The 11,290-nt window shown below is 34.0% G+C and overlaps 1 protein-coding gene across 1 annotated transcript; it reads right to left on the reverse strand.

Moving 5' to 3' along the window:
• Positions 1-1,503: 1,503 nt before the first annotated feature.
• LOC128158040 (uncharacterized) lies at positions 1,504-10,639 on the reverse strand. Its single transcript, XM_052820713.1, has 6 exons — positions 10,503-10,639; positions 6,001-6,063; positions 5,806-5,886; positions 4,529-4,643; positions 4,048-4,168; positions 1,504-3,957 (listed from the first exon to the last, which is right to left on the reverse strand). The coding sequence occupies exons 1-6, from the start codon at positions 10,516-10,518 to the stop codon at positions 3,658-3,660; spliced, it is 696 nt and encodes a 231-aa protein (XP_052676673.1). The 5' UTR covers positions 10,519-10,639; the 3' UTR covers positions 1,504-3,657.
• Positions 10,640-11,290: the final 651 nt, after the last annotated feature.

The raw sequence follows: 11,290 nt of genomic DNA on the forward strand, positions 1-11,290 counted from the left end.
AAAGACTGACAAAGGGGCTTGATGTATAATAGAAAAATATAAGTGGCATAAGAGATACACGGATAGGTATGAAGAAACTAAGCAGGAAAAAAGAGGCCGACCGAAGGAAATCGACGACAACGTAGTGGAAATAATAAATTACACTATTCGTGATGACCGACGTCGGACAGTGCGGGAGATGGAAGAAATTTTGGGGATCGGTAAATCATCCATTCATCGCATTCTATCTGATAATTTAAGGATGCAAAGGGTTTGCGCACGCTGAGTTCCTCGACTTTTGAAAGAAGAAGAAAAGCAACGGAGAGTTTTGTGTTCCCGGGAATTCCTTCGCCGTGTTCGATCAGGCCGGGAAAATTTCTTGGATCGTATCATAACGACAGACGAAACCTGGCTTCATTACTATGACCCAGAGGGAAAGCGAGCGTTTGGAAAACACCGGGAACACCACCACCAAAACAGGCAAAAGTCTCAAAATTTGTCGGTAAGAGTATGTTCACCATGTTTATGGACAGACATGGCATGATTCTCACCCCTGCTGTTCCATCTGGACAAACTGTTAATGCCCCCTATTATTCTAAGGTTGTGCGAGGGATCTTATGCATGCACTAAGAAAAAAAGACCACTATTGGCTGCAAATAAGGAAAATATAATTTACCATCAGGATAATGCACCGAGTCATACTGCTGAACAGACAAAGCTAGAACTCGACTTACTCGGATTCAGCAGAATAAGTCACCCACCATACAGTCCAGACTTGGCACCGATGGATTTTACTCTGTTCCATTATCTGAAGGCTGAGCTAAGGGGTCAACGATTTTCAGATTGGAGGAGTTGAAACAGGAGACATTACGAATTATCGCTCGATTAGATCAGGCATGGTTTCAAAATGTGTATCAAAAATGGATTGATTGACATATTGAGAACAACTAGGACAAACGGAGAATATTTTGAAAAAGAATAAGAACTGTGTCCTTTGAATTACTTTCGGGTTAAAGGTCTAAAAAGGACAATTCTTTGTATACCAACATTAATTTTGTTTACTGATTAATGACAACAATTAGACCTTTTTAGCATTCTAATAATTTTCTCTTTTATCCAATCACATTTCACACTGAAAACCTTAGTAAAATGTTATTAACCCACAAAGACTTTGATTATATTTCAATCACGTGCTAATTCAACAAAGACGTCGTGGATATAATTTTTTACGTCGTACGTTGCGCCGCCGGGTGCAGCACTAAGGTACTAAAATTAGTTTAAAAAAAAAATAAGCAAGGTACACAGCTGTAATTTGAGATATTAATCAACAATAGCACTACCAAATGACTGAAAAAGTTTAGTGTATTTGCGATGAATAGTTTTAAAGTTATGAGCTCAGTCTACGGTAATTTGGGACAACCCTCGTACATTATATGAAAAATATTATATAATTTTTAATGAATTCATATATTTGTATATTTATATTTTATTACAGATCTTGATACAGCAGACGTTATGGCAGTTTTTGTGAAATACAATTAAAAGTGTGTAAAATACTCAACAAATTAAAAGCAAAACTTAAACATGAAAAACAAAAATAAAAAATAGAGTTAATAAACAATCAGAAAAAAAATGATATCTGAAGCAGAGTGTTAAAAATTTCTTATTTAAAAGTGCATAGAATAATACTATTACTTGGATTTCTGTCCAAAATAATCTACGTGAATATACAACCAGCTCGCTTCACAATCAGCTCGCTTCACCTTCTCGTAGCTCAATATACCGTTTAAATTCTTCATAAAGAATATAAAATGATCAAAAAGTTTATTAAAACATTAAGTCGGTCATTTTACAGTGATGTTGTATATTGACTTTGTCCAGTGATTAAATGATATGAATTTGCTGTAACGATGATATATACAGATGACATTAAAATATTACAATCTTACTAGAGCAAGCTACTTAAAACACTCAACAATGTAATAGCAGTAAAGGGTCTGAAAACATTTTTTTAAATGATCTTTACAAAAAGTTAAAGCATGTCAAGTAAAGGTATGCAAAAATGTTTTGTATCTAGTTCGAATATTTTTTCCATACTTTCCTAAAAGATTGGATTCTATAATGAATGGTCTTTTTAAAAGATAAGACAATTACAATTAATTACATGGAAAATCGTAACACAAAACTCTACATATGTCTTTCATTAAACAGAGAGGTGACCAGCAGATAACTAATAACTCACTGGATGGTAGGTTTCCGCCATTTAATAACTTACAGTACCGATCAGACCCAACCTAACAGAAAGTAAACCCCAACTAAACCCTGGGTTTACTTTCTGGATTTACTTCGGGTTTACTAGAGTAAACCCAGAGTGGACACAGAGAGTAAACCCAGTCAGAAGTATACCCCTGAAAGCAGACGCTAACTGTGTATTCGGAATATACAAAGGGTAGGAATTACAGGCAGTAGGATGGTAAGATAAAATACTAGTCTGCTACACACTTTGGTGCATACAGTAGACCTCAAAAGCAATTTCAAAGTAAACCCCGAGTGGACCCAAATTTTCAAAAAGTAAACCCAGAGTAAACTCTTAGTAAACCCAAAAAGTAAACTCGTAGTTTAGTTGGTGTTTACTCTGGTGTTACGTTGGGTCTGATCGGTACTGTACCTTGACTTTTCAGTAAACATGTAGTTAAGAATGTCGCTGTATATTTCATTATATAACTGGACTCTTTGAATTTCAAATCAATATATATGTTTTGACAAGAAGTTTTATACGAGTTATTTTTCATTTTTTTTTTATATTTTCGATCTCAACAGTCTATGTGATAACCACTTTAAACCGGTTTTTATTAAACAGTTATTCTTTGTGTTACTAATTTACTCCTTCCGTGATCTGCATTTTATTTCACCAGTAAGGGAATGTAAATATAAGAATTAAAAGATTAATATTTGACGTCGTCGAGTTGAGCAGACAAATTATCAAAACGCCCGTTATTCAATTTGTCTGCATACCCTACGACAGTTTTTGAAACGACGACGTCAAATATAAATTAATCAATGCTATAATAATGATTTAAAATTCTTAAACTTTTCACATTTTGAACATCTTCTCTTCAACCACTGGGCCAATTTCAACGAAACTTTGAACAAAGCACCCTTAGGCAAAGGGGTTCCAAGCTCTCAAAATTAAGGACTATCGACGCTTTTTTTTCAACGGGGAGATAATTGGGAATTATTAAAAAGTTTTGAAAATTTTCCTCTAGCACCATTTAACTAGAAAAATAATAATTTCATATTTTTTCTTTTTCTTTCTCCCAAAAAAAGCGACATTGTGATGGAGTGTTTTTCTGTGAGGCAGGGGGAACTTATGTCATGAACATTATTGGGGGTTTATTCCTCTGTTTATATTTTACAAGAAATGCTTTAGAAAGGAATTGATAAAATAGGACTAAACACCTGCATATTAACATTTTGATAAAAAAATAACAGTATATGTAAACGTATCACCTGTTTTCAGTTGAAAATACAGAGTTCATCAACATGAATACTGCCTCAAAAGTAAAAGAACGGCTTGATTAAACGTTTTGACCATCATTTCAAAACTCATGATTGTACAGGTACATAGCTTTCATCAGTTCAGATTCTTAAAGTTGATCGATTGTTTGTCAGCGAATTCTATTCACTGCTAGCTTCCAAAGTGAAATATTCGTTGTTTTCTTTACTTGTTTGCGCATTTTTAGAAGCCATTGGTTCATCACAGTCAGGTGTGGTTGAAGGATCCACTTTGCTGTAATTTCCGTTGCTTTTACTATCTGATGGCAAGACACCATAGCCTTCCTCTATGTTTAGAAGAGACGGACCTGCATGATCATAGTAGTCGCTCCTGTCTTTCTGGTCTTCTGAATGTAAATGATTGTACACTCCTTCTTTGATACCTGAAGCCTCCTGCTGCTGCATTGTTTGCACAACTCTTTGCTGAAACCACTTCGCCCTTGTTAATATTGCTTTGATATGTAATGCACTCGATTAAGTTGATGAATAAGTATTTTCATACGTTAAACTTACCAAGTCATCATTTATTTCGTTGTAAACCACACTCTTGGTGTTTAGATCTCGTGAGGATGTTTGTTGGTTTTCATCGTTAATCTGACGGACTGGAATTTTCTTTCCAAAAAAGGTTTGCTGACTAATAGAAAGGTGAATTTACATGAAGTTTTATAGAACATACCAACAGGAAACTCAAACACTTTTACCAATGATTAAAATATGAATACATGTTACGTTTTTTTGAACAGTTTATTTTAATTCATTGAATTTTAAAATGCGTCTGTGTAGTTAAAATTTAAATTGGCCATTTTAGTCTTTAGTACATTAATAGACAATAATTGGAGTAGGTCGATAAAACTTAAGATGAGGTTTCTGAAAACAGTATGTAATACAATACACATTTAGATGTATGTTATAGATACATGTTTAGATTTGAGAATATCATTTAAACTATTCTATGGATATTGCGTTTAATACAATTTAAAAACAATATACTCACGTCTTTTTAAAAACAGACGATTTGCGCCCCATACACATAAAGACGACCACCGTAACAGTTAATCCACAAACCGCTCCCCCAAATGCAGCCCCAATGATAGCCCCAGGAGACGTGTCTTTAATGGGAATACTTTTTCTTTTGTATTTAAGCATTTTATAAAGTAGTGACATATATGAAATTGAATGCCATGCAAAACAATTCTCAAGTTAACTTCTGTGTAAATATTTTTTTCTATGCGACAGCTTTTGAATAAATTAAAAAAAAAAACAAACAAACAAAAAACGAAGATTATCGTTTCCTATTTTGAAAAACATTGCTTACATTATTTTTGTGAACATTTACGGCCGCCAGCTGAAAAATTAATTTGTTCGGATAAATTACATATATGTAGGTATTCGTTAGGACGAATCAGGGGGTTTTTTTCAGACGAATTTAGTGCTTGTTTGGTAAAATATCTCATTTGGTTGAACACAGCCTATTTGTTCGAACAAATTAGAATTATTTTAAACGAATGAGGATTTGTTCGTACGAAATAGGATATATTCGGACAAATGAGGACGGATAAGCATTTTGTTTAGACGACTTGCGTATTTGTTCGGACAAAAGATATTTGTTTAGGCGAATAAGGTATCTGTTCGGACAAATATTTTAATATTTCTCCAACTAAAAAATTGTCAAAGAGAAAGAAAGAGTCAAAAAGAAAGAGAAAGGCGACGACATTCGGATATGAAATGTCTTATAGATATCGCTAATTCATTTTTTCAGATTTCATGTCAGATGAAATAACATAACACCCACTCTTAAACGACTTCAAAAATTGAGCATTAAGAATAAAGTTACATTTATAAACTGAGCTGGCAGCTAAATTGTCAGATATTTTAATAATATCATAGACAAGTGTATGTATAACATTTATGTATATGGTAAAACTTTTATAGATTCATATTTTCTCTCTCTCTCTCTCTCTCTCTCTCTCTCTCTCTAAAGTCGTACGTACAATAATGTGATCAAAAAGTTACTTGTTTTTCAGAACAATTTTTTTTCATCAGACCCTTCTATGCCGCCGTGGAAAATTAATATAAAATGAAATCTCGAAATGAACGCACTTTGAAAACTTTTATTTGTACTTCGGAATGCCATATTTTAGGGATTTCTTTTTGTACTAATTTGGACGTCAATTCAATTTCCTGTCAAATGCCGACTTTTTTTACTTTGTATATTCATATCAGAGCGGGGGTTTAACTAGTGAGCATTGGCTCACAGCCATTTTGTTTTACCTGCTGTTAAGCTACTTGTACAAGGTATTGGTGGATAGGAAGTCGAAGATATTGTTGAACACCAGTTTGAACAATTACAATCTGTAATTGAAAAAAAATATATGTTTTCGTTTAAAGATGTATTATTTTAACATAGATATATTTATTATATTTGTGGATATGTGTTGAAAGGCGTTAGACATGAAATTTGCTTACTTTTACAAGGATCTGCTTTGCCCCCATGAAAAAGCAACGGCAGAAGTAAACAAAACGCCTTTACTGCAAAAGAAATTAGAATCATTTGCACTGTCATTTTTTATCCAAACCAATTCAATCTTGTTTTATTATATTAGTTTAAGTCATATGACAAGCATTTCTTTCGAGTTTATTTAAAGACTTGCGTCCTTTAAAGGCAGCGCATACAATTCACTTTTAACGTTCAATCAGGGCGTATTTTACACACACGCGCGAAAAAATTAAAACCATGAGTTGTTTTGCTTTAAAATAAGAGTGTTAAAGTTAAGAAAAATGAAGGTTTTTTCGCAATTAGGAATTTGATGTCTTTTAATAAATATTGATGAAAGAAGTGCGTAAACAACCATAATTACAAATATACAAAGTTGTATCTACATCCATTGAGTATTTTTCCCTCTATTTCTTATAAGAAACCCGATTGTAATTCATTGCTTAAGGTGAACCGACATGGCTAAAATCAATACGACACAGTGCTAATTAATTTATTGATCGCTGATATTAGTAGCAATTTAATAGCTTTTCAAATTATTGGGATCGGGTTCGTCTTTTCAAATCATCACTCTGGGCTGAAAACATCCAAAATAAAAGTGGGCAATGTACTTTCCAAAAAAGCTTGTTTAATGCATCTGTCAAAATATAGTACTAGGGTAACATCTTATTATAATACTAATAAATTAATCTTCTTTATATACATATTTCATAAAAGTTTGATCCGTAAAGCAAATTGTTGATGAGGATGGTTCGGAGTGTTCAAATTTAGATTACAGGTCGTCTGCATGCTCATGGCGGCATACAAAAAAGTGAAAAAATATTAAAATTTTTAGAAAATTATAAAATATTTTATAACTATAAAATATTTTAAAATCTGGTTATGAGCGAGAGATGCCACCCAAGAAAAAGAGGAACCAAGCAGGGCCGATAGGGTCACGGTCAACCGGAACCACGCGGCCCAAAAGAAAAAGGATGGAAGCGCAGCACGTACCATCCCAGGCTCATGAGAACTAGGTGCAACAGCCTAGTCCCTCTCTACAGGCGGGGTCATCCCACAGTCGCAATGTATCGGGGCCATCCCAAAGTTACAACGTGCTGGGTCCATACCAAAGTTTCAACGAATTTTTCAAATTATTGGGATCGGGTTCGTCTTTTCAAATCATCACTCTGGGCTGAAAACATCCAAAATAAAAGTGGGCAATGTACTTTCCAAAAAAGCTTGTTTTATGCATCTGTCAAAATATAGTACTAGAGTAACATCTTATTATAATACTAATAAATTAATCTTCTTTCTATACATATTTCATAAAAGTTTGATCCGTAAAGCAAATTGTTGATGAGGATGGTTCGGAGTGTTCAAATTTAGATTACAGGTCGTCTGCATGCTCATGGCGGCATACAAAAAAGTGAAAAAATATTAAAATTTTTAGAAAATTATAAAATATTTTATAACTATAAAATATTTTAAAATCTGGTTATGAGCGAGAGATGCCACCCAAGAAAAAGAGGAACCAAGCAGGGCCGATAGGGTCACGGTCAACCGGAACCACGCGGCCCAAAAGAAAAAGGATGGAAGCGCAGCACGGACCATCCCAGGCTCATGAGAACTAGGTGCAACAGCCTAGTCCCTCTCTACAGGCGGGGTCATCCCACAGTCGCAATGTATCGGGGCCATCCCAAAGTTACAACGTGCCGGGTCCATACCAAAGTTTCAACGTACCAGGGTTATCCCAAAGTCACAATGTACAGGGGCCATTCCAAAGTCACAATGTACCAGGGACGCCGGCAGGACAAGAAACATGCACATGAATGAATGCATGTGCTCTAAATGTTCCTTTACAAATAGTCCCTTGCCAATAGAGAGTTTTAATACTAATCTATCGAGCAATGTTTCTCAAAGTCTCAAAGCTAAAACTATCAGTTCTGCCTATATTGACTTGGCCCTGCTTCTTGACAATACATCCCTCCATGAGGATGCTGAAAAACAAATATGTTTCAATGAAAAGGGGTAATTGATTACAAAAAGGTATTCCAAGGCGAATGCTAAGATCAACTCAATTAGCAAGTGGACAGATATACACTACTGCCCACCAAAATTCATTTCAAGGGCTACTAAAATACATGCACGATGTCAGATTAGGGGGTCGCAATGTACTGAGGGGGACAATGGTTGGAAAAATGGTTGAACAGTTTAGGCTAAGGCGAAGTGTTGATACATCAATCCCATGGTCAAAAATAGATTATGAATTATGGTTGATGTTTATGCAACACAGTACTCAACCCTGTACAATCACTAGTCTTACAACTGCCACACATAACAAATGCTACAATTTTAATTTCAAAGGTAGTTGTGAGAGGCTAGGCTGTCAATGCATGCATAAATGCATCAGATGTGGGGAGAGTCATCCTCAATACTCTTGTCCCCTGTCAAGTTTTAGCTTTCGAGCCCCATCCACCCATCCACCACAGTTTAGACCTCCAGGACAGAGTCGACCGTTTGCGCGCACCAAATCAACTGATGCCTATGTATTGTTGTGCTGACTTATTGAGAAACATTGTGACAATTGATTTGTGCATGTGAAGTTGCTGAATTGTTAAACCAGTGAATTGTGTAAAGTTGTACTTGTCTTATTATATAATTTTCATTTATCAATAATTCAACATAAATTATATTAAATAAGTTTAAAGTACTTAAATATGTGACCATCCGATGTAAACCCGGGGTGGTCAATTTCAAACTATAAATATTGATAATATGTTGATTGTTGATGAATATTTGTTGTGACTTTTGTTTGAGTGGGTTTGCCCAGATGTTGTCAATGGCATCCCACATTTCATTTATGCCACGGCCAATACTTGCCAAATGAATCTTAAAACATAATATTTTGGGGGGTAATTATTATACCCCCGCTCCGAAGGAGCGAGGACGTTGTTTATTTTTAGCCAAAATTTTCAAACAAATTTCCGTCAAAGATTTCTCAGCAAATGTTTATCGCAGATGCTTGAAATTTTTACAAAGTGTTTGTTAAGGCATGCCATATCGTGGGATATATTTTTGTATCAATCGGACGTCAAGTTCCTGTTAAATGAGTACTTGATTTATTTTAGCCAAAATTTTCAAACAAATTTTCCTCAAAGATTTCTCAGCAGCTATTTATCGCAGATGCTTGAAATTTTAACACACTATTTGTTTAGGAATGCCATATTATGGGATATATTTCTGTACCACTCAGATGCCAGCTTTCTGTTAAATGTCGACTTTGCTTATTTTGCATATTCACATCAGAGCGGGGGTATCACTAGTGAGCATTGGCTCACAGATATCTTGTTCTCTGTGTAAATAAGAAATCATGAAATTGACTTCAGACTAAAAAATCCCATGCATAGAAAAGTTCGCTTTTTCTCCTAACTTAAGTACTGATGTATGTAAACAATTATAATTTAGTTAAATTTAACTACATTTTATAAACTAAATTAGCAATTTAAAAAAAAAAATATAAATATTAACAGGATCGAAGACCAATTTCTTAGGGAAATTTATAACGGGGAATGTTAACATCTCATGGAAGTCACTTGGAATACCTCGCGCACTCTTTTAACATTGCCATACTGATCTGCTGCAATTATACAAAATCCCCGTAGACTTCACATATTTTAGCCGTGTATTAAAACCCGATAAACTAGAGGGGGCGTTTCAACTCAGAAATCTTGGAACTTTTTCATACTTTGGAATGTACATCGTTTAAACCCTGAGGTATTTTTAAATATCGAGTAATTATGTACTGTATGTTTTCCCAGTTCGCGAACGTTAACCAGAGCTAAAAACATCATTAATCAAAAACATACAGAAAATGTGTCATAACATTGCTGTTAATACGCAAAAGAGGATAAAATGATTCAAAGAATTAAAATAAATTGTGGATTTTATGTACAATAAAAGCTAGTAGCGTTTATTTATGTAAAATATTTAAATTTTGTGGTTACACTTAAATTTGTATTTAGCATTCTAGTGACTTTGTTGACCGCATTCTGATTCATCTTAGTGCTATAAAATGTTGGGGTTTTTTTAGATTGAAAGCAATGTGTTAATTTTATCAAATTTTTATTTCGTAAATATAAGAGATCAGTCGATTCACACAAAATGTGTATGTTTTATGAAGAAACATACACTGTCTTGTGTAAAATATTCTTCACAAAACGTATTTTACTATTTCTGTTGATTAATTGAGTGAAACTGTGACTTTAACGCTGTTTTGTATGCTCTCATGGTTGATTTCAAATAACTTTCTAAAGTTGTAGCAACCATATTTCATATTAATGAAACTATTAGCGACTGTTCTTCTCTGTAACGTGCTGATTGACAAAAATAATGATTCATCATATGATTTCAATATAAAAAGTCAAATTGCATTCAACTTTCATGCTAAAACAATCAATTACACGTACATTAAACTTTTAAGTCAAATACTCACCAACTCGTGTACACATTGTGTTTGATAGAGATTAAAAATGTACACACATTACTCGAAATTTGACCGCCGACACCCGTGACACAAATCTGCCTGGTTTTGATCTTGTTCATTCGAGAAGTTTAATACCGCATAAAAAACGTAAATACTTCCTCCTCTTATGAAGTTTTATTTTTACCCGTTGTTTATTTCAGGAAAACGAGGTTTTTTTTACTTTAAACATTTTGAAATAAAAGTCAGCAAAATTTATGATCATATATCGATGGCGTATCATATAACAGAGCTTTTAAAATAATAAAACTCGTAAATAGGACAAAGGTCACCAAATAAAGGTTGCCCAAGAATTTACAACATAAATCCACCCACTAAAAAAAAAGATCCTCAAATTCATATAGGTTTTTGATTATATTTCAGTATGTAAAAACATCACAGTTCAACGCTATAATGCATTGAGTGTACATCTTTTATGACAATAATTTGACATATGTATGCCCTTTTATACCTACATGTATATACATGCACTTACATGTTTTGATACTCATCGTAAATGCAAGTCAAATTTTATACACTGTAATTGTAATCAAACCTATCAGAAACCCATCTCAAACAGACGGGATTCTATTAAAAATTATAAAATTAAAGGGACATGGTCACGATTTTGGTCAAAATCTATCATTCTTTTTATTTTATTATTTACAATGCTTTAAGAATGCATTTCTCATGATCAAATGAAATTTGAGAGTCAGTCGTAGAGTTATACACAAGATACAGGGCTCACTGTTCTTTGTCAT

The sequence above is a fragment of the Crassostrea angulata genome, chromosome 8 (genome assembly GCF_025612915.1).
Source record: "Crassostrea angulata isolate pt1a10 chromosome 8, ASM2561291v2, whole genome shotgun sequence".
Taxonomy (NCBI): domain Eukaryota; kingdom Metazoa; phylum Mollusca; class Bivalvia; order Ostreida; family Ostreidae; genus Magallana; species Magallana angulata.

Bases quoted from the DNA above. Each gene is read 5' to 3' on its own strand.
- LOC128158040 (XM_052820713.1), bottom strand. The intron at 5,887-6,000 runs GTAAGCAAATTT...TTTCAATTACAG, and splicing joins CAAAGCAGATCCTTGTAAAA to ATTGTAATTGTTCAAACTGG. The intron at 3,958-4,047 runs GTAAGTTTAACG...AAGTGGTTTCAG, and splicing joins ACGAAATAAATGATGACTTG to CAAAGAGTTGTGCAAACAAT.